Source organism: Lampetra fluviatilis, chromosome 8 (genome assembly GCF_964198595.1).
Source record: "Lampetra fluviatilis chromosome 8, kcLamFluv1.1, whole genome shotgun sequence".
Taxonomy (NCBI): domain Eukaryota; kingdom Metazoa; phylum Chordata; class Hyperoartia; order Petromyzontiformes; family Petromyzontidae; genus Lampetra; species Lampetra fluviatilis.
The window spans coordinates 1,280,356-1,304,857 of record NC_136282.1 but is presented as its reverse complement, the minus strand read 5'-3'; the positions used below and the strand labels follow the sequence as shown (position 1 = coordinate 1,304,857).

Here is a 24,502-nt window from a genome sequence, read left to right as displayed (position 1 = left end):
TCCGTGGTAGTAGCGATGGAAGAGTGCCTGCAGGTCAGCGAGTTTGCTGGAATGAACTTGTGAGTGCAGTCATCAAACGACTTCATAATTTGTCTGACGGTTACCTTTTGGAAGGGATAGAGTTTGCGGGAGAATTAACAGCTGATGAAGCGACACGCAGTAAATGTTATACGATCATAATTCAACACACAGACACATACAGTGAGGGGAAAAATGTATTTGATCCCCTGCTGATTTTGTACGTTTGCCCACTGACAAAGAAATGATCAGTCTATAATTTTAATGGTAGGTTTATTTGAACAGTGAGAGACAGAATAACAACAACAAAATCAAGAAAAACGCACGTCAAAAATGTTATAAGTTGATTTGCATTTTAATGAGGGAAATAAGTATTTGACCCGTCTGCAAAACAAGACTTAGTACTTGGTGGCAAAACCCTTGTTGGCAATCACAGAGGTCAGACATTTTTTGTAGTTGGCCACCAAGTTTGCACACATCTCAGGAGGGATTTTGTCCTACTCCTCTTTGCAGATCTCCAAGTCATTAAGGTTTCGAGGCTGACGTTTGGCAACTCGAACCTTCAGCTCCCTCCACAGATTTTCTATGGGATTAAGTTCTGGAGACTGGCTAGGCCACTCCAGGACCTTAATGTGCTTCTTCTTGAGCCACTCCTTTGTTGCCTTGGCCGTGTGTTTTGGGTCATTGTCATGCTGGAATACCAATCCACGACCCATTTTCAATGCCCTGGCTGAGGGAAGGAGGTTCTCACCCAAGATTTGACGGTACATGGCCCCGTCCATCGTCCCTTTGATGCGGTGAAGTTGTCCTGTCCCCTTAGACAGAAAAACACCCCCAAAGCATAGGCAGCATTCCTCCTCCTCCAAACATGGCGAGTTGAGTTGATGCCAAAGAGCTCCATTTTGGTCTCATCTGACCACAATACTTTCACCCAGTTGTCCTCTGAATCATTCAGATGTTCATTGGCAAACTTCAGACGGGCATATATATGTGCTTTCTTGAGCAGGGGGACCTTGTGGGCGCTGCAGGATTTCAGTCCTTCATGGCGTAGTGTGTTACCAACTGTTTTCTTGGTGACTATGGTCCCAGCTGCCTTGAGATCATTGACAAGATCCTCCCGTGTAGTTCTGGGCTGATTTCTCACCATTCTCATGATCATTGCAACTCCACGAGGTGAGATCTTGCATGGAGCCCCAGGCCGAGGGAGATTGACAGTTCTTTTGAGTTTCTTCCATTTGCGAATAATCGCACCAACTGTTGTCACCTTCTCACCATGCTGCTTGGCGATGGTCTTGTAGCCCATTCCAGCCTTGTGTAGGTCTACAATCTTGTCCCTGACATCCTTGGAGAGCTCTTTGGTCTTGGCCATGGTGGAGAGTTTGGAATCGGATTGATTGATTGCTTCTGTGAACAGGTGTCTTTTATACAGGTAACGAGCTGGGATTAGGAGCACACTCTTAACGGGAACCGTCACAGCACGATTGCTGTATCAAGTAAGAGAAATTCCAAGAAAACCGTCCTTGTATATATACTGGTTGAGGGTGGGAGGAGCCAATGCAGGCCCCTGGATATTATTATTATTATTGTGAGGTTGGTGTGGCTAAAGCTGCTGCTAGGAATGAGCCTTTGTTGTGTAGACTGGTTGAACTGGGAGGTTCCAAGAGTTGTTAAGGTGCGGCTGATGTAAAGGTGCGGCTGCTGTAAATGGGACTGAGCCTAGCAGCGGCTTTAGCCACACCAACCTCACAATAATAATAATATCCAGGGGCCTGCCTTGGCTCCTCCCACCCTCAACCAGTATATATATACAAGGACGGTTTTCTTGGAATTTCTCTTTTTTGATACAGCTATCGTGCTGTGACGGTTCCACCTGAAGACGGAAGCTTGTGTTGCCTCCGAAACGTCACCACATATTTGGACCATCTCATTTGACAGGCACTATTCTTCAGTTACCGTATAGTTTCTTCTTCTTTTTTCATACACTGGTTTCCTGCTTTAAGTTTTATCACACATATTTGGCAAATCTAGAATTAATCCCAGCAACGTAGCAAAGGGATGTTTCATCTACATAACAAAGGCTCAGTCCCATTTACAGCAGCCGCACCTGAACAACTCTTGGAACCTCCCAGTTCAACCAGTCTACACAACAAAGGCTCATTCCTAGCAGCGGTTTCAGCCACACCAACCTCTACATAACAAAGGCTCAGTCCCATTTACAGCAGCCACACCTTTACATCAGCCGCACCTTAACAACTCTTGGAACCTCCTCCCAGTTCAACCAGTCTACACAACAAAGGCTCATTCCTAGCAGCGGCTTTAGCCGCACCAACCTCACAATAAACAGGACCCTGCGGGGTGGGCTGGTAGGAACGAATAACCAAAAAATATAAACATAATGTATTATTACACTTGTTTAGCCAGGAAAGCCCCACTGAGTCGAAAGGTTTTTGTAGGGTCCTGCCAAGTGTTTGCAGTAGGGGGCGATGTTGCTACACCTAATCGGACGATATGAAGGGAGAGTTTGAGGCCTAGTTCTAGGCTTTAGGCCTAGCTGTAGGCTTTAGGCCGCTGTGAGTTAATTTTTAATATAAATGTTTTAATTATTTATGTAAAAGCTTTAAATGTAAATGTTTCTATTAAAAAACACCAGGGAATGTAACATTGTTAAACATTAACTCCCTTTCACACACGCGGGGTACGATACGAAGGAAGAGTTTGAGGCCTAGTTCTAGGCTTTAGGCCTAGCTGTAGGCTTTTGGCCGCTGTGAGTGAATTTGTAATTTAAATGTTTTAATTAAAAGCTATCTCAGGGAATTATAAGGGAATGTTACACTTGTTTAGCCAGGAAAGTGTCACTGAGTCTAAAGGTTTTTGTAGGGTCATGCCAAGTGTTTGCAGTAGGGGGCGATGTTGCTACACGGAAGGATGGACGGACGGACAAACGGACGGACGATATAATCTATTGTAGGCTGGTCCACTTCGTTCCTACCAGTATAATAATAATATCCAGGGGCCTACCTTGGCTACTCCCACCCTCAACCAGTATATATACAAGGACGGTTTTCTTGGAATTTCTCTTGATAAAGCAATCGTGCTGTGACGGTTCCACCTGAAGACGGAAGCTTGTGTTGCCTCCGAAACGTCGTGATTTTTATTTTATTTTAATTTTATTAATTTTAATTTACATTTTTTACCTACGTGACTTCACCGAAAAAACCTAAGAATAGGTAAGTGGTCTGTTGATTTCGGTCTTTACACTTATTAGGGTCGCAACCTCTTCCACTGTAGACCAAACCCAGATATGTGCCTCAGTTCGCCTAGATCTGTTATCAACGTTATGCAGTCTACTGTGATGAACTTCAACGCAGTACCACCGGATCTTGTTAAAAACCAATCCCTGGCACCCAATCACAGATGCCAATTCCTGGGCTGACTGGGTCAAACCTGAATAGCTGGGAACCCAAGTGCAGAGAGACTTCAAAGAATGACATATAGTTTTAGAGGCAGCGTTAATTAAAATGTATTAAATTCGTTCATAAATAGATAGCACTAAACGCAGGTCATACTCTGCACATCTCTGTAGCTGGCAATTGTGAACTATCCCAAAGCCTTTCCCTTTACAAATCGGAGCTTAAAAATCACACCTCACCACCCCCATGCAACCGTATCTCCCCGCGCATATATAACCCGAACCCTTTTTTTAATTCCCCCTCCCCCATCTTAAAAAAAATCTGCCCAAAGCACACCTTCATTCACTGTCTTCAATAGCCCTAAGAAACTGCTCATCACAACCTAACAACAGTCCTTTTGCCAAACTGCCAAATATTTCCTGTTTGCACGAAAAAACCTGAGATTTAATCATATCCCCTTAAACAATATCTAATATAAAGGGTGCTTGCATACAAACATCTGGCATTTCACCAAGCAAGCCTTGACTGCTGAAGAGGCAATAATTGTTATAAACTAATCCAGAGTGTTGCTTGTGTATGGAGGTTACAAAACGTTTCCCAAATAAAATGTAATAATTCACTGCTCATCAAAGGGATAGTTAACCATTTAACTGCCTGAATCACCCAATCTTTCATTTACAAAGGGTTGCTGGATTACACACGCCGAATATATTCATGGGATAGGGGTCGGCAACCTGCGGCTCAGGAGCCACATGCGGTTCATTTAGGGACTGCATCGTGACTATGGTAATGACTTGTTGATATCTGTCCGATTTTGACCCGGTACAGTGCGGGAACTGGCATCTATGGCAGGAATTCGTTCGCACTTTCTTCGTTATTTGAATAGCATTTGAAAGCAGAAACTGAATATAATTGTAAGCCATTCCATGGCATCCGGGGTAGTTGAGTAGAGTCTTGCTTGTTCCACCAGAACATGCGTGTTATATTGGGTAGTCATAAGTGCTAAGTGAAGCTACTGGACATCTGTTAAAGAGCTTTATAGCTCATCGCATTCCTCAAATATAAATATATTCTGATTTTGATATGCAGCTCATGGTTTGCACCTCACCGCATTTGCAGTTTGGTGGGCTCTTGTTGTTCCATTCAAGCAGGAAATATCCACACCGTCAACGTGCTTGTTTGGAGACGGCTGAGAGCGGATAGAGAGAAACCGAGGCTGTTCTTTCGTTGAGATTATTTAGATTTTTTTGGTGCTATAAATGCCCAAATGATGGGCCAATTTGTTGAGCTATCATTTGTTGCCAGGTTGCTTCTGAAAAATACGTTAATACCTTGTGGGCTTTGCCTGGTAAGATGGGGATCGTTTAGTTGTATTTTTATGTGTTTGGGTGATTTTTTACCTTTCTTCTACTTTGCACTATCATGTTTTTTGCACTGTTTGTTGTTGTTACGTTCTTACCCGCCCCTACTGAATATCTCTGAAAAAGAGCTTTATCGCTCATCGGATTCCTCCTTTATAAATAAATATTCTGATTCTGAAGGTTGTCTTGATTGGGACTCCGCTGGTGTGCTAAGTGTTACTCCACTGGGTAGTATAGTTGCTTTTTTGGCTCGCAGAAGAGTCAGGGCTGTTTGTCCGAAATGGACGTCTCGATTTCAAATGGTAGGGGGGGGGGATTTGATGTCGGAATCCAGTTTTTTTTTCAAAGAGCTTACACTCCCTAATTGTTGCAGCATTCCCAATGGATGTTCAACAACGAGATATTCACGAGTACTGGCAGCCACCGCGGTGGCCAAGTTTTATGAAGCTGCTGTGTTGATGTCTGAAGGGTCTCAGTGTCACATCTCCAGGAAATCTCTGCCAGCTTTTGGATGATGTTGACCCTGGATTTAATGGTCTTGTTGGTAGCTTAGTGTTAACTTAGATCTTGTTATTTAGTAAAATGCAGTATTGATAGATCTAGGCTGACTGAAAAATTTGCATGGGTTTGGTCTACAGTAGAAAAGGCAATGTGTTTGATTATCATTGGCACTTGTGTATTCCTCCTGTTAGCCGATTTTAGTGTTCATAGTTCCAAACCTACCCGAGGAAGTTGAGAGCATACACCCCTTTTTGCTTGGCGACAGTTTATTCACAAACATGTGTCTTTGGAGTCAGGAAAGTAATTCTGTGAAAACATTGCTAACACAACAATAACAATACACTGGTGGGAAAACCTCCAGCAAGTGCTAATACAACTCTCGAGAATCCCATGGTCTCTATGTAAATTCCCTGCATCATCACTACAGCTATAGTTACTGCAGCACCTGTCCCGGCGATGTCTTCCCAGCGTTGCACGTGGTTCCCTCTGTTTGCTCTGTAATCTCTCCCAGGTTCCCTTTGAGTGTTCAATAGTCTCTCACACATTAAATTCTCAGTGCTCCATAGTACCTCTTAGATTTCCCCTGAGTGCTCCGTATTCTCTCCCAGGTTCCCGCGCGAGTGCTCCGTATTCTCTCCCAGGTTTCCTCTGGATGTTGCATAGTGTCTCCCAGGTTCCCACTGTGTACTTCATAGTCCAACCCAGGTTCTTGCTGAGTACTCCGGAATGCCACCCAGGGCTCGGCTGATTTGTCCGTAGCCTTGCCTGCTGCCCACTGGTCTTGAGTCCCAGTCATACACTCCCTGCTTTTTCCGATCACCATCAGCCACATTGTCAACATCAGCAACATCACCGTCAGCTACATTGTCAACATCAGCAACATCACCATCAGCCACATCTACACCATCAGCCACATTGTCAACATCAGCAACATCTACACCATCAGCTACATTGTCAACATCAGTAACATCACCGTCAGCCACATTGTCAACTTTAGCAACATCTACACCAACAGCACAACCATCGGCAACATCATTATCATCTGGGCTCTATAATTATGATCACAACATCACCACGACTATCATCACTGCAATCGCCCCTCAGCACTGCACCATATGTTTTCTCAAAAATATTTAGTTTGTTCTTGTTTTCTAATTTGTTTGTATTTATTTCAGGAACAAAGATGTGATAATTAACATCTCGTCTGGCATGGCAGCACACCCGTTTCCCTTGCTAACGATGTACACATCATCCAAGGTAACCCCCTTTTGAAATGCAAATAATAATATAACATTAACTTTTATATGGTCACGTGAATGATCATTAAACAAAAAAAATTCTTTAGTATCGTTGTGACTGAATATTTTGTGTTCATGTCATACCCGTCGACCCATACATTTTACACGTATTCTTGTACAGGGAAATTGAGTTTTCAGGTCCATACGGCGTACAGCCGTTTCAATAGGGGCAAAAAATAAGTTTTGTTTGTATTTCCCCCTTGTGATGGGGCTTTGCAGGATGAACGTTGAGATTTATAAGGGCACGGGGTGACCAATAGGGTCTGAATTGGTCTGTAACAAGGTAGGCACTGATAAGGGGTTGAGAGCTATGCACTGGGGAAGCGCCTGGGTGGGTCATAGTGCTCCGAGTGACAGCACCGGACCAGCAGTACTCATCTGTGTGCGCCCAATTGAGGTGACTGATTAATCCGGTTCTCCTGTGTAATGAGATCAATGGTTTGAGCCCAAATGTCCTTTCCTTTTAAAAGTTCCAATATAACAGTATAACCTCGGCTAGCTCTCGTAACATGACAATAGAACCCTGGCTAGCTGGACTATTGTGGGGGAGCCCTATTTTATTGAGCTGAGATGTCCAGCTTTTATTGTGTGAACAATACATCAGTGTGTGTGGTGCCAGTCATTTCAGTCCGTCAACCCATGGCACCTGGGTTTGCCCAGTGACAGGTGTTCAACACTTTACGTGGCCCTAAAGTGGCACAGGCGCCATGGTGACATCACCGTCACCTCGTGGCGAATACCAATTGTTTTACTATATAGACCAAAACGTGCTGTACAGTACATATTGCGTGTTGTGTACTGAAACCAAGAGCCACTTCCTTCAACCAGACCTTACCGTCCATGCTCCGGAGTTCTGTGAAGGGCCTGTCTCCGATGACGCAGGTCAGGAGCAGCTTCAGATGAAACCTCTCAGAATGTCGTGGAGACGCAGGCGGCCCGATCGGATGGATCGTTTTGAAATGATCCGTCCAATTATTTTGCCGGGTTTCAATCGACGCTTCCGCTCTTTTGGTTCTGCAGTGCCATGCGTAAAGGTCACGGGGATCTCGGAATAGAGCGGGGGAGCGCACTTTGGGATTCGCGGCCTTTTGAGGGGGAAGTAAATGGTCGGAGTGCTTTGTGAGTCGTCTTCTCCACGGTGTCTGCTTCTTGGCCATCCTCGTAGACGACAGGAGTATCTTACAGGACCTATTTTTGCCAGTATCAAGGTATGAAAAATAAGAATTGGTGTTTACCCTTTCTGGCAATAAAACAGGAAGTGTTGAGACGTTCACACACCAAAGATACCTTTTTGCAAGGCGTAAAGTCTGCATTAACCACACATACTTGTGGCAAAACATGCAAACATGTTCTGATAATATATGCATTGTCATTGAAGCTGATTGGCCTACACCAGCCTTCTTTGTGGCCTTGTCTCGCCACCAATGTTAGACCAGAGAATGCCAAAAGGCGAACAGTACATAGACAATGCAAGTATTTGAGCATTTATATCTCAGGTAGAGCAATTATATCTATATACTTATTTTTCAGACGACAGGAGGTTTTCCAGGTGTCATCACAATCCGAGACCTTATCGTGGAGAGGCAGTTCCAGGATTCGCCAAGCTGCCTCTACGGGACTCATAACCTTGTGTCTATGTTTGTGTTGATCTCATCGTGTCTTGTCCACCTTGATGCCGACCTTTGCCCAGTCATGCCCTCTTGTGGGTGTATTTATGTCCGTGCTGCACTCCGGCCACCAAAGCGCGTTCACATGGCAATCGTATTTCTGGAAGAGTCTGACTGGGGGGTCAATGAGGCACGACCATCGAATTGTCCACGGGAGTCATTGCCGTTCGGCTGTGTGCATCCGAGCTCCACGTTGTCACGGTGCAAGGGATGCCGTGAACAACATCTTACAAACCCTTTGGGGAACCTCTTTTTACAACCTTCCCCGCCAAGAGGCAGGGAAGTCTGCGAGGTCCATGGAGCAAGCAGTCCACGACAATCGCGTGGTTCTCAGGATCCGAGTCCAGGACGGATAACTCGGCAAGGACGATCCCATCCACTTGCTCTGGGCGACGGAGTTTGACCGCGGGCTCAATCGTGAATGGCGCATGGAATTGTGGTGCACCGTGCATTGTGGGCAGAACGCACGTGTTGCCACAAACATATTCCCAATCCGAGACAGTTTTTTGTCGGTGAGAACGCTGGAATTCACGTAGTCCATCAGGGCCTCGTAGCACTCGATGCTGAGGTTTTTTTGGTGGTGTCTGATTTAACCCAGGTGGGTTACTCCATAATTATGTACGCACGGACCACTTACTGTCGTGATAAGACGACCACAGTTGTGCACGGCGTTGAACCCCTTGCGGTGATCCAAATTGAAACTAATGTTGGAGTGGAGTCATCTTTGTGCCTTCAGGTCCAGGTCTTCTCTGGTTCTCAAACAAGAGTCTAGGTCCAACCGTAGTCGCCTCCAGGGGAACATCCGCGGAAACACAACCCGATCTACCAGATGTGGCTCCGCTCGACCGTTGGGTATATGCGCAGGTCTATGTCCGTCAGACCGGAGCCATCCATGCTCTTGAAGATCGTAGCGCATCCGTTTGCTCTGGGGATGTTGTATCGCCGCTTGTCATCCGTATCCAACCTCAGGACACACAGGGACACCGTTGACAGAAGGAAACCTATTATATTTTGGTACTGGCAAAGGAGGTCCCATGATATAGATGCTCACCCCGAGCTCTCATTACTCTGATAGTGCATTGTCTTTGAGCTGTATGCCTCGAACACCGTTTGAAACGAAGCTCAAAAGAAAGCTGTCACTGGTGTGGACCAATCAGTTTCAAGGACAATGCATATATTATCAGAGTATGTTTTTTTGTTTGCATTCTGACCACAAGTATTGTGGTTAATGCAGACATGATTTATTGTAAAAAGGTTTCAGTTTTGTTGCCAGAAAAAAGGGGAAAAACCTATTCTAATATTTTGGTACTGGCAAAGGAGGTCCCATGATGGTAAAATAAAATAAAAAAATGTTCGTAGTTTTAGTTTAGTTTGTGCTGCCAAAGTTTCAAGCATTCTTGCTTTCTCATCATGTCGTATCGCTGTCTTCCTTTTCTGCCTCTTGATTTATTTTTTAAGCCTTACGGCACTTTATTTTTTATGTCTCTTGATCTCATATTTTTTGTACTGCATCTCTTTCCTTCAGTACCGTCTGTGCTATCTGACCTTCTGCCTCTGGATGATGTTTCTGTTAACTTACATATGGTAATAAAACACCATAGTGTCCAGCATCTCTAGTCCCACTCTAAAATAAGTGTATCTTCCTCTCACAGTTTTCAGGACCTATGTCTGTGGGGACTGGCGCTGTATTGTTTTAGACACGGGCTTATATTTTAGCATATTTCTCACTGAATGCCCCAATTTCTATATGCCCACCGTATATACACCAGAAGGGTCCCGTATAATTATTATATTCCTCACACGTAAAACCAACAATATACTCCTGAATCCTCCCCCAGTTGTTAACAACATGCTCCACAGCTTCAGCTCTTAGGATGGGATCATGATATATGTGGCCTCTTATAAGGACCACCAAAGAATTGAAGAGGCAATTGGCTAATTTTGGCATCGGTAGAACGTTGAACGGGTCTCTCTCACACGTTTCTCGGGTTAACAGAATTATTATAAATGTTTACAACACACAACGTGGTAAGATATTATTGGGTCCGTGACGAATAATGAAATACTAAAATTGGCTACATTGTTGAATCAAAAATAGTATTAAGAACATAACTTAGCATGTCGTGACCGGATAATGGCAATACTCTTTGTACTGTATATATATAGATGCCATTTAACTGTCAAAATAACTGCCAGTGGCCTCGAAAGGCACGACAACTTATTTTGTCAAGATGAGTATTATAGTCAGCATTGCACATTGCTCGCTAACCACTTTTAAATGCTATTTGCGGACATTTTCAGCCGTACGCTACCCCTGTTTGCTGCTCTTCGTGGTATTCCTTTTATTAGCATCGATCATTTCAAGGGATGATGGGGATGATATGAGTGAACGTTTAATCGCTTTTGAGAATCAAAACATATCCTCAATACGTTATTGAAAACCGAGGCCGCCGTCTTGAAGGCCGTCTTTGTTTAATGTCTGGTAGTCTAGCAAATCTATAATTGTGTGCATGCCAGCCAGCAAAACTTAAAATATATAAATATAGTATGAAGATTTTGTAAAGTGTTCTAGTTCAGTTGCTTACATTACATATTCTAGAGTATTTTTACGTAAAAAATATTTCTTATTTTATGCGATAATATCCATTTTAGATTATATGTTTCTATTTGCTGAACTTTGTGCAAATTTCGGGAAGCCTGGGTTGAGGCAGGTTTTTTATTGCATTATTCAACTAAACGGTCAAATATATTACATATTCATTTTACCGGCGTTAGTTAATAATGTCTTTGTAGCAACAAAGCAAGTAATTCAGTTTTTTTAGCAATGTTTTGTGTGTCACGATCTGGCGATGAAGCTGCAGCGCCTCTTGCAATGACTCCTCTCTGTCTGTAGAGGGCAGAACAGCCATGTAACCGGTAATGTGGTAGATGGGTTTAAACCACGAGAGTTTCTTAAATTTGCGAATGTCCAGGTTGAGAACATGTGCTGAGCCACAATAGTCGACTTTGAATTTAATTTAAAGAGACATTCACGCAAATATATTCGTGAATTTTAAAAAAAATTGCCGACATACCACACTTTGGGTGCAAACTTATACAAGCTGAGCTAGCCGGGCAGTTGGGGCATGGTGTAAAAATCATCATAATCATCAGTTGTGATCTGTGCTGCTGAATGGGGCGCCACGGTGGCGAGGTGTTAACTACCTCACCTGGTATTGAGGTTGTGGACCCTGACGCCTCTTTCTTTGGAGTTTGCATGTTCTTCCCATGGTCGCGTGGAATTTTCTCAGGGTCCTCCGCTTTTTCCCTGCACATTTAGAAACATGCGTTTAGAGAATTTGGCTGCGAGAAATTTCCACACATTAAGCCACTTGGTTGAGCATAATGTGTTGGCTGGGTCGCTTCTGAAAAGAGCTACATAGCTCAGCGGGCCCTTAGTGAATAAAATAGATTGCAGTTTATAGAGAGAGAAAAAACAAAGCAAAGTCCAGCAAAGAAGTCAAAGCACGCGTGGGTAAGAGTGAAATAAAAAATTCGTGAACGCAAGGGGGCACATGACTCAATGACTGACCGCTTGATGTGTTTTTATATATTCCATTCACAACCACTGCCCCACCTCCCAATATGCTCCAGCTAATTTGAACGCTAAGAACGTGTACTTTATTACTGAAAGATCCTGCATACATTAGAGCATGCTTGCATGTCTACCACAAGTACGTGTGGTTAATGCAGACTTGATTCCTTGCAAAATGTATCTATTTGGTGTTTAAACATCTTGACAGCTGTTTTATTTCCATAAATGGTAAAACCTATTCTAATTTTTCATAACCTACATATCGAGTGGTTCTTGTGCAGATGTGAAATTTCGCCCATATTAACGAAACAAGGGTTGAAAACCCAAGATTGTTATAGGTTGTCCTGTAAGGTGGTGTTAATTTAAGGATAGAAATGCCAAGCAATACTATTAAAATTCTTACTTGCACTATCATGTTCACCTGCATTTTCTGCCTTTAGAGTTTTACAGATTATTTTTCAAGAGCATTGCATGCCGAATATAAGGACCGTGGGATCATTGTGCAGGTAACCATGGCCATGGCCGGAGACTTGTGTTGTTCGTTCTCAAACACCTCACAGTGAACATAATAACACAATGGACTAAATTTCGATTTAAAGCTTTCGTGACTGCAGGGATTCATCTTCTTGGTTCTTTCGGTAAAGTCACGTAGAAGGGAAGTAATAAAATAATAAAAATAAAAAATAAAATAATTCTCACGACGTTTCGGCTACAACGCAAGCAGCCGTCTTCAGGTGAAGAATGAGACACTGCCAAGCTAGGAGCTTATATATAAGCTGAGTTGGAGGTTTAAGAAGAGGGCCTTAACAGAAGAATGTGCATATCAAGAGGAATTCAGCATATTCATGGGAAATGCGTAGGAGGTGGGCGGGGGGGTTTCAAAGTCATATTATGCCCATGCATTATGCAGGATCAGCAGCACCAAAGGGAGGGGGCAGGGGGTAGCATTAACAAAGGGAGGGAATGTTAATAGTATGTAGAAGCAATGAAACATGTGAATGGGAGAACGGTGGCAGGAGACCCGCAGTGGAGCAAATAATGCATTCCCTGTGGAGAACACATGATACACAGTTAATGCCAGTGAGTGGACTGCGGTCTGAAAGTCACCGTAAACGTGAACAACAATCAGTTAAGATCCGAAATTGTTTATTACGTCCTTCCAATGATTGCTGAGCCAGAATCCATCTTCTCGGTTGAAATTGTCTCTGTGTTTGTATATGTGGATCGCCTCATGAACGAATCTCTCATGGTAGCCAGATAGCTTGCAGAGAACCTCTGTCTTGGAGAAGTCAATGTCATGTGAGCCCACTGAATTGTAACAGTGATCTGCCACGGCTGAGGTGTTTGTCCTACCGTGTTTCAGGTCTGCTTTATGTTCACGGATGCGGTCCGAGACATGTCGTTTGGTTTCTCCAATGTAACTGCTACCACAGAGGCAACTTAGTTTGTAGACGCCAGGGGACTGTATGTCTGGAACCACGTCTTTTACAGACGGGACCAGATCACGGATTTTATGTACTGTGTTGAATCGGACCTGAATCTTGTGTTTAATCAGGATTTTGGAGATCTTTTTTGTGAGCCCAGCAATGTAGGGTAAGGTGATGGTTTTGAAAGGCTCATCAACAGGATCCTTCTTGATGGTTGGAGTGATGGCTTTTCGGATTGTGTAGTCGGAGTAACCATTAGCCTTAAGAGCTTGGCGTACGTGTTTGAGTTCACTGGCAATGTGTTCCTGGTCGGAGATGCATTGGGCTCTATGGTATAGAGTCTTGATTAGGGAGTTCTTATGGGATGGGTGGTGGTGGGAATCCGGTTTTAGGTAGGCATCCGTATGGGTGGCTTTCCTGTAGACAGAATGGCTCATTGAACCATCAGGTCTCCTTTTAATTAGGACATCCAAAAAGGGTAGCTTGCCATCTTTTTCGACTTCCATGGTGAATCTGATGGCTGGGTGTATGGAATTGATGTGGTCGAGAAATTGGTCTAGAGCAGGCCGGCCATGTGGCCAGATGACAAAAGTGTCATCTACGTACCTCTTCCATAAGGTCGGGTGTAGAGTGGCAGTCTGGATTGCGTCAGTCTCAAATTTCTCCATGAAAATGTTGGCTACAACCGGAGATAGGGGGGAGCCCATTGGGGTGCCCTCAGTTTGCTTGTAGAAGGTGCCATTCCAGGTGAAGTATGTATTGGTTAAGCAGTGTCTCACCAGGGGGGGGTACCCCAGTATTCAGTCCTTGATGAACCAAGTCTTCAATGATTGCGATGGTGTCAGGCACAGGAACCTTGGTGAACAAGGAAACCACATCAAAACTGACAAGCAGGTCGTCTGGGGACAGGGAAATCCCCTTGATTGTCGATACCAGGTCAGTAGAGTTTAGTACCGCAGAGGTGGTTTTTCCAGTGAAAGGCCGTAGGATTTCAGACAAAAAACGAGCCAGTTTGTAAGTGGGGGAGTTGATAGTTGAGACAATGGGACGAAGAGGTGTATCTTCTTTATGTATCTTTGGTAAGCCATACAATCTTGGTGGCCTGGCTGCAGAAGGTTTCAACGAGAACTGTTTGGTCTGATCAATTAATGCGGTTGAAGCAGAAATGATTTTGTTGGTTTTGGAGACGAGGCTGTTGGTGGGGTCTCTTTTTATTTTTGTATAGCTGCCATGGTTGAGTAGTTCCTGAATCTTGTTGTTGTATTCTGTTTTGTCCATGATGACAGTGGCATTGCCTTTGTCGGCTGAGAGGATGACAATGTCATCCCTCTTTTTTAATTGAGCTAATTCAAAACGCTCATCTTTGCTGATGTTGCTAGCTGGCATCTTAGCGTTTTTGAGGGTTGCAGAGATTTCAGATCTTGCTACGTCTGCAGCGATGTGACTCAGGCCCTTGAGAGCTACATCTACTCTAGCAATGATATTATTAACTGGTATGTGTCTAGGTGTGACTGCAACGTTTAGTCCTTTAGCTAAAACGGATTTCAGGCCTTCAGAAATAGACTTGTTACTGCGATTAATTACGACTTTGTTAACATTTAGCTTTTCAATGTGTGGGTCCGGTTTCTTGTTTGAGAGGCGATCGAATTTGGAAATCAAGTTGTCCTTACATTTGGTCGACATAGCGGCAGCTGAAGAGGCAGTCATTTTATCTACATGTTCCCAATCCGATGTGGACATTGTTGCACTCAAATATAGGTGTGATTTGTAGAGTGTCTTGTCTAACTGATCTAGATCGGTGCGCGTGCATAATCCTGCATAATGCATGGGCATAATATGACTTTGAAACCCCCCCACCCACCTCCTACGCATTTCCCATGAATATGCTGAATTCCTCTTGATATGCACATTCTTCTGTTAAGGCGCTCTTCTTACACCTCCAACTCAGCTTATATATAAGCTCCTAGCTTGGCAGTGTCTCATTCTTCACCTGAAGACGGCTGCTTGCGTTGTAGCCGAAACGTCGTGAGAAATATTTTATTGTGTTTTATTTTTATTATTTTATTACTTCCCTTCTACGTGACTTTACCGAAAGAACCAAGAAGATGAACACAATGGACTGTTGGTGCAATGAGACCTGTAGTGCAAACTCTTTGTAAAGTACTGCCATTGCCTCCAAAAAAGACAAGGTAATTCACATTTAATCCCGAACATTCATGAAAACCAGCCCAGTGGCTCAGCGGTCAAGTGAACGGCTCGGTGGGAAAATTGTGAGTTCAAGTCCTGGTTGGGGGTTGACTCGGCCCATCATCCTTCAGGCTGCGTAAAATGGGTACCTCTCTGTGGGGGGGGGGGGGAGTCAAGAGTGTGTTATGGATAGACTCGCCCCCCCCCCCCCCATCTATGAATGTGGAATTTACATCACTGGCTGCGTGCTGTAAATGGGAGATGAGCACCAATGCCTCAATTTTCACTCAAGCAGGAAATCACTTTGATTAAATTCCTCAGAAACTGGATGTTGTAAACAACATATGTGTACGCAAAAAAAAAGCGTCTACACTTTACTGCAATTCTAAAGAGTGACGGGAATTTTAGACTTTTCAAAGGAGTTGATGGTATTGCGAGTGGAATAAGTGGTTAATAAGGATAAGAAAACACAGCAGATGATTGTGAAACCCACGGTCAATGGTCAAGTTATCAGATTGGCTACCATTAGCTGGTGTGTTTATTGAACTATCAAAAAGTTAGAAATTCAGGTTTGCAGATTAGATCGGATGCCAAATGATGGTAGCTTTGCCAATGAGTGCGAAATGCCAGACACAATGTGTTCTCATGGCTCGTTGTTTTCCCACAGAGCGTGTTGCCTTTTTTGGTATCAACAGCAATGACCCAATGGAGGCAGCCTGGCTTTTTCATACGGAAGCCAGACCAGTTTGTTCAGGAAGCACTGAGAACTGTTGGCCTAACCGAGAGGACACATGGCTGTTTAGCACATGGCCTGCAGGTGGGTTTCAATGAATATATATTTGTTATCAATACATAACAATAAATATACACCCACATTAAATTGCAACTGTTGCCACGATTGACACCAGCTTTAAGGACAAAGCAGGTTAGATTGTTCAAGGGGCCTCATTGATGCTACAATAATCTGGACACAAATATCACGTGCGAGTTCCTCTGCATCAATGCTGGCATTAGCTGGGTCATGCAGTTCTGCGTGTCAGCCACTAACAAGCCTGATAATTTTTGTTAGACCAGAGGAGGTGAAGTGAGGACGTGGGGGATGTTTGTGGGGATGAGCTGGTTTGGAATGGGGGGGTTGGGGTACAGGATGTGGTGCAGGAGAATGTGGAACTGAATAGCCCGAGCTCGTGCCAGTGGCCTGTAATGTCCCCTGTAGATTGGGCAAGGGAATATACCATCACAGGAGGCAGAAGAGAGTGCATCTATCTGTCAGGTTCCCTGCTCAGCTGATTGGCAGTTGCTGCTGTTGTGCATACTAACATGATGCTATTTTTTGCCTTTGCAGGGATGGCTGATAAGTTGGATTCCTGCTTGGATACTGTCGAGTAAATATGCCCTACGCAAAGCAGTGTCCATCATGAGGCTACATAAACACAAATTATGATTTTGGATAAATTTGTCAACTTACCACGAATAAATATTCACGAGGCGTTCTGTGTATGCTGATGAGTCTAGCTTATTGAATCACATACTGCACAATATATAAACTTCAACACATAACACCGTTACATTTGATGTGTATTGTGCATACGTAATACAAGCTGGATATGTTTAATAGTCTTTGCCCAGGAAAACTTCACTGTGTCTAGAGTATATGATGGGCATACTTTATTCTGTTGGTTGTTTTGACTCTTATTTTTCATGGCAGGAAACTGCAGTGGATACATTGACTTCACACACAGCACAATTCACCGACGCTCGGCACACACACACGTGTTAGGTCTCTGTGGTGTGTACATACATACAGCGTACCCTGCAGTGGCAGATAACCCATTACGTACTCGCTGTGAAATAATAACACTCTTTCATTAAAGATGCAATTAATTGATTTTCAACCGTTTAAGTATGGAGACCCCCCCCCCCCACCGGTTCACCGTGCACCCCCCTCTCCCCAAAGTCCACTCATGGCAACTCTACACAGCTATTGGCACGCATGAGTTGCTGGAACACATTGCTCAAACTGTGGTAACATTCTCCTCAGGCGTGTTTCCCTTCCTTTGGCCGCCACTCGGTCATTAGTCTCGCCCGCTGGCCATCATCAACACCATCATCCCTTCCAGCCATCACGTGTCCTGCCCAAGCCTCATCTTTCACTGTGGAACATCCCTCAATGTCCACTCTCCTAGCTGTAAAGAAAATACCATTCTTAAAATGTAGCTGTGCACTTTTGGAATGGGGCACCTCTGTGCCAGTTATTGCCAGGAGACAGTTTTGGTCTAATTCCAAATACCATTAGAGAGTGGCAGATGCTGCGTTATAGCGACACTGGCTGCACACACAAACTACCCGTGATAAACTCCACGTGCGACTTGTATTCGTAATTTCTCCTGCATGGTATCCAAGTCGCAGTCTGCACATTGATTGACTTTGCAACCTGTGGGTGGCGGTTCCAGGGTGCTGTGAAGAGGGACATCTCGTCAGAAAGCCAGGTGACAGCAGATTGCTCGCGGCTGCCTGCGCGTCCCTTAAGTAATGATTAGGGGGGGGGGGTGGTGGTGACGCGGCCTAGTGGAAGCACATTCGTCGCTTGTTGCTGAGGTTCACGGTTTGAATCCGGCAGGCCGCCCTGGTTAATGCTACAGCGTGTTAACCCCATGACACTACGCACCATCTTTACAGTGGATGTTAAAGATCCCGTGACGTCATTTGCAATGAGTAGGTCATTGTGTGGCTCTGCGTCATTGTCCACATTTGCTAAATTCGAAACGTTACCAGCGAACTACTCCGCGGGGATTACACAGAGCAGCATTCATCGCCTCCTACTGACAGAATGCCCACTTGCAGGCCGTTCAGTCATCTTGTGCCGCACATAGACAGCTGCCACTGACTGGGGGGGCGGCTTTGAATGTTTGAGGCAGAGATACATGAATATAAAAAACACATTTACAATTTAAAATAGCTTAATGGAGTAATTTTTTCTGCTTTGGTGATTTTCAATTATATTTCTTATGAATAAAGATGTATTTAGTCAATGGGGGTCCTCTGATCATTGTTTTACATTGAGCTGTCTCGACATTCCTAATAGCGAGCCACTTGTCATGCCATTTCGCATCGAGGTCAAAGGGTCTGCATGGCTACATTAACATGCAGGGTTTTCGCAGCCAATACTGTGCTCTGATTCATATTAGATTTGTTTGGGTTGCAAGCCCCGTAATGATCCTGGTGTTTATCTTTACTTCCTGGATCTTGTCCTGAAGATGACTGGCGTAGTCGCAAAGTGAAAGTGCCCAATTATGTTGTGAGAATTGTTCAATTGAAACATTACACACTTGTGCACGCGACTTTTTTATTTGTTTGGCCGTGTCAGATGGTGGAGGGTCCCGCGACAAACCTGTCGGGATCATTCGGTGGCCTGACCCACATCTCAATCGTGAAGCACGGCTGATACCCGTGCCACTGTTTTCCCCGTTGACAGTGAACGCGACTCAGGAGGGATAATGACCGACCGTAGCCATCTCCCGCCATGCGAGACTTGGCACTGCTGCAGGAGGAACTGCAGACATCGTTTTTGTGGTAGTTTTGGAGGGGGAGTGGTGATGGGTCAGGGGAATGGGGGTTGGTGCAATGGATTGTGTGAGGAGCTCACGACTGGACATATCTTTGAAAGTGTGTACAGCAGGGGTCGGCAACCTTTCAAAGAAGTCACTTTTTTCGTCCTTGACCAAAATAGTTCGAGAGCCGCATCACAAGCGGAGCTACTTGTTCAAATACACAAAGTAGGTATGTAAAGACGTCAATAGCGTCTCTGCGGCGTAAAAGCCCGATACTGCATGACTGCTGTGGGGAGGCGCACTTACCTTTCACTTACCTGTCGATGGGGGCCCGAGGGGCCCTGTCACGCTGACTCGGGTTCCGTCGGGAGAGTTAGAGGAAGGGGCGTGGCAAGAGGCAGAGTGGGGCCACGCTCGAGGAGGGGTCAAGGAAGAGGCGGAGCCATCGGGCAGTCGAGTGCGAGAACTGGCGGTGTGTGGTCACTTCGGGGGAAGCGGGAGACCGACGGTAGTAGGGACTCCGTGGGGTCGGGACCCCCTCTCCCTTGTTGGGGTCTAGAATAACTTAGAGTATGTTGTAATTTGTAACTCCGTTTAATGGTAATAAATTGTGGTGCCTCCAACCTCAGTGTGTGCCTCGTCAGACACGCGCCACAGGTATATACAGCAGATGACAAACTATGACTTAAACAAAATAGGTGATGGAATAAAGTTATTCTTAAACAATATTTTGTTGTCACCAAGACATTCCATAGTGACCATTCCCTGCCATATTGAATAATTTATCATCACGTTAAATTGTCTTTTAAGATGTATTATTTTTTTCTTCCAAAAACGACTGCTCTAATGGGGGGGAGGGGCAGCCAAATGCGGCTCCGGAGCCGTAGGTTGCCGACCCCTGGTCGACTTTCTCCGGCAGAAGCTACGTTGGCTGGGTCATGTCGAGTCGAGAGCAATTGGTCGTGCATCTGCCAATCATCTCAGTGAACCCATGGCATATGGGCCTGTCCCGTGATCTGTCAACAGCGAGCCTTCCACACTTGAGCTGTGGCCTTAAGGTGCACCTAGCCTGGCACAAGCTGCATGGGGACGTTACCGCCAAGTAGGCAGCTGTTGGTGCTAGAGCAAGACAATGTGGAGCTGGAGAGCAGCGGTCAGCGCGCTGTGCACCAAACCGGGGTGATCCGAGTTCGACTTCGGATCACGGCTAACACCAGAGACGATTATCGGAAACAGTTCTGGGCCACCCCTAGGTCGACTCAACCTCAACCCACCAGTAACTGCGTTGTGTAAACATTGCCACGAGGGAGACTAAGGCGACCAGGCGTGGTACTGTCCACCCTCCCCCTTGTGTGCTGTGTCGGCCTTCATCGGTGCTACTCGCTAATAGCACTTTCCCCAGCAGTCTGTTGTCACAGACTATACGGGGGATCTTTGCCTTTGGAGGGGCGTCGTGAAAGTGTGGCGTGTGGGCGGGATGGAGGATGCTGGAAGAGGGGCGTGGAGCTGGAGTCGGAGGGGAGTGCGGTGGTGGTCGAGGAGGGGGAGGGGAGTGAAGGAGGCGGAGTGCGGTGGTGGAGGGGGAGTGTGACGGGGCGAGGGGAGTGCGGGGCTGGAGGTGGAGAGTGGTGGTGTAGGGGCGTGGAGGTGGTGGTGGTGCTGGGGGCGTGGTGGTGGTCTATGGGCGGGGCGTGGTGCTGGTTGTGGTGTAGGGGCGTGGTGGTGGTAGAGTAGGGGCGTGGTGGTGGTAGAGTAGGGGCGTGGTGGTGGTGCTGGGGGCGGGGCGTGGTGGTGGTGCTGGGGGCGTGCTGGTGGTGGTGGTCTAGGGGCGTGGTGGGTGCCCGCGCGTCGCACGGGGCTCGGGTTTTTTCGCCTCTGCCGCTGCTGCCGCCGCTGCTGCTGTGATGATGATGGAGGCCTCCGCTCCGCGCCGCGCCTGGGCCTCGCTGCTCACCGCGAGCCTCCCCCTCCTCCTCACCCTCCTCCTCTTCGTGCAGCGCGGGGACACGGGGACACAGCGACTGTGGACAGGTGACGAGGGTGGGGGAGGGTGGGCAGAGGCGTGTGTGTGGGCAGTGAGTAGCGGGTGAGTGGTGAGGGTGAGGTGTTGTGTGTGTAGCGAGTGGTGAGTAATGTGAGTGGTATGAGTGGTGAGTGACATGAGTGATGAGTGATGTGAGTGAGTGGTGAGTGATGTGAGTGACGTGAGTGGTGAGTGATGTGAGTGGTGAGTGATGTGAGTGGTGAGTGATGTGAGTGGTGAGTGATGTGAGTGGTGAGTGGTGTGAGTGGTGAGTGGTGTGAGTGAGTGGTGAGAGTGACGTGAGTGACGTGAGTGGTGTAAGTGGTGAGTTGTGTGAGTGGTGAGTGATGAGTGATGTGAGTGATGTGAGTGGTGAGTGATGTGAGTGGTGAGTGGTGAGTGACGTGAGTGGTGTGAGTGGTGAGTGACGTGAGTGGTGAGTAACGTGAGTGGTGAGTGACGTGAGTTGTGAGTGACGTGAGTGGTGAGTGGTGTGAGTGGTGAGTGACGTGAGTGGTGAGTTATGTGAGTGGTGAGCTGCGCTACGAACCCGGCCACCCGAGTTCGATTCCCGCTCACGGCCACCAACACCGGTGACGATCTGAACTGGTCCTGGGCCTCCCCTAGGTCAACTCGGCCTCAAATGAGTACCTGGTGCGGTGTGTAACATGGCCACTGGGGGAGACAAAGGTGGCGTGGTGCTGCCACCCTCCCCCCCCCCCTTGTGTGTCACGGTGCCCGTCCTTCACTGGCGCTGCGACTCGCTAACAGAACTTGCCCCCTCCAGTCTGTTAAGGCTACACGGGGGCCCTTTGTCTTTGTGAGAGTGTTGGTGTAAGCCAAGTTGGACGATGAGAAAGCGAGTGGAAGGCAGAGAGTGAGTGTGAGGAGAGCGATTGGTGAGTAGGGTGAGATGTCCGAGTGTGAGGATGAGTAGAGAGTGAGAACAAAGTGTGAGTGGTTCTGTCGGCCTCTCCCAGGGGAGAATGAGTGGAGGGTGAGTAGAGTGGAGGGTGAGTGGAGGGTGAGTAGAGTGGAGGGTGAGTGGAGGGTGAGTAGAGTGGAGGGTGAGTAGAGTGGAGGGTGAGTAGAGTGGAGGGTGAGTAGAGTGGAGGGTGAGTAGAGTGGAGGGTGAGTGGAGGGTGAGTAGAGTGGAGGGTGAGTAGAGTGAAGGGTGAGTAGAGTGGAGGGTGAGTAGAGTGGAGGGTGAGTGGAGTGGAGGGTGAGTGGAGTGGAGGGTGAGTAGAGTGGAGGGTGAGTAGAGTGGAGGGTGAGTGGAGTGGAGGGTGAGTGGAGTGGAGGGTGAGTAGAGTGGAGGGTGAGTAGAGTGGAGGGTGAGTAGAGTGGAGGGTGAGTAGAGTGGAGGGCGAGTAGAGTGGAGGGCGAGTAGAGTGGAGGGCGAGTGGATGTTAGTGCGAGTAGAGTGGAGGGCGAGTGGATGTGTCGGCCTCTCCGTGCTGTGCGTGTGACGTGGCAAGCGCCTGGTGCTGGGTGCAGGGCACGTCATCCCCACGGTTACTGCTGCTGAACCCCATCCATCCGTTCATCCGAGTCCAATGACATCGATGCCAGCCGAGCATAGATTACTAATTTAAAACCCAAGCCCACCTTTCTTGTTTGAATAAAAAAAATATCACTGATATTATTGCCTCCTTACCTGCCGTTCTATCGCCCCTTTCATACCGTTACTTTGAACTTCACTCATTGATTCCTCCGCCCCTATTGAAGACTGTCTTCAGGGCACTGTTTCGTCTCATCCACTCTGTGTTGACCACACTGCAGGTCACAGCAACTCACCCACTCACCACACTGCAGGTCACATTAACTCACTCACCATACTGCAGGTCACATCAACTCACCCACTCACCACACTGCAGGTCACAGCAACTCACTCACCCACTCACCACACTGCAGGTCTCAGCAACTCACCCACTCACGACACTGCAGGTCACAACAACTCACCCACTCACCACACTGCAGGTCACAACAACTCACTCACCACACTGCAGGTCACAGCAACTCAGCCACTCACCACACTACAGGTCTCAACAACTCACCCACTCACCATACTGCAGGTCACAACAACTCACCCACTCACCACACTGCAGGTCTCAACAACTCACCCACTCACCACACTGCAGGTCACACCAACTCAGCCACTCACCACACTGCAGGTCTCAACAACTCAGCCACTCACCACACTACAGGTCACAGCAACTCATTCACTCACCACACTGCAGGTCACATCAACTCACTCACCACACTAAAGGTCACAACTCAGCCACTCACCACACTGCAGGTCACAGCAACTTATCCAATCACCACACTGCAGGTCACAACAACTCACCCACTCACCACACTGCAGGTCACAACAACTCACTCACCACACTGCAGGTCACATCAACTCACTCACCACACTGCAGGTCACAACAACTCAGCCACTCACCACACTGCAGGTCACAGCAACTCAGCCACTAACCACACTGCAGGTCACAACAACTCACCCACTCACCACACTGCAGGTCACAACAACGCACTCACTCACCACACTGCAGGTCACAGCAACTCACCCATTCACCACACTGAAGGTCACATCAACTCACTCACCACACTAAAGGTCACAACAACTCAGCCACTCAACACACTGCAGGTCACAGCAACTCATCCACTCACCACACTGCAGGTCACAACATCTCACCCACTCACCACACTGCAGGTCACAACAACTCACCCACTCACCACACTGCAGGTCACAACAATGCACTCACTAACCACACTGCAGGTCACAGCAACTCACCCACTCACCACACTGCAGGTCACAGCAACTCAGCCACTCACCACACTGCAGGTCACAACAACTCACGCACTCACCACACTACAGGTCACAGCAACTCAGCCACTCACCACACTGCAGGTCACAGCAACTCACTCACCACACTGCAGGTCACATCAACTCACCCACTCACCACACTGCAGGTCACAACAACTCATCCACTCACCACACTGCAGGTCACAACAACTCACCCACTCACCACACTGCAGGTCACAAGAACTCAGCCACTCACAACACTGCAGGTCACAGCAACTCATCCACTCACCACACTGCAGGTCACAACAACTCACCCACTCACCACACTGCAGGTCACAACAACTCACTCACTCACCACACTGCAGGTCAGATCAACTCACTCACTCACCACACTGCAGGTCACAACAACGCACTCACTAACCACACTGCAGGTCACAGCAACTCACCCACTCACCACACTGCAGGTCACAGCAACTCAGCCACTCACCACACTGCAGGTCACAACAACTCACGCACTCACCACACTGCAGGTCACAGCAACGTCCCCACTCACCACACTGCAGGTCTCAACAACTCACCCACTCACCACACTGCAGGTCACAGCAACTCACGCACTCACCACACTGAAGGTCACAGCAACTCACGCACTCACCACACTGAAGGTCACAGCAACTCA

General features: G+C 46.8%; 1 protein-coding gene and 1 long non-coding RNA gene across 3 annotated transcripts in view; both read left to right on the top strand.

Moving 5' to 3' along the window:
* The first annotated feature begins 3,100 nt into the window (after window positions 1-3,100).
* LOC144933699 (uncharacterized) lies at window positions 3,101-17,888 on the top strand. Its single transcript, XR_013637079.1, has 5 exons — window positions 3,101-3,245; window positions 6,466-6,547; window positions 12,270-12,335; window positions 16,111-16,260; window positions 16,789-17,888. It is a non-coding gene; the product is annotated as an uncharacterized LOC144933699 (long non-coding RNA).
* Window positions 17,889-20,802: 2,914 nt separating this feature from the next.
* LOC144933766 (procollagen-lysine,2-oxoglutarate 5-dioxygenase 1-like) overlaps window positions 20,803-24,502 on the top strand; it is a 45,326-nt gene continuing 41,626 nt past the window's right edge. Inside the window, exon 1 of one of the 2 annotated variants that reach the window (XM_078858852.1) lies at window positions 20,803-21,025. In XM_078858852.1, the coding sequence (XP_078714978.1) occupies window positions 20,899-21,025 (127 nt within the window). In that variant the 5' untranslated portion in view covers window positions 20,803-20,898. The remainder of the gene's footprint in view (window positions 21,026-24,502) is intronic. The other variant, XM_078858853.1, reaches the window with a different exon arrangement.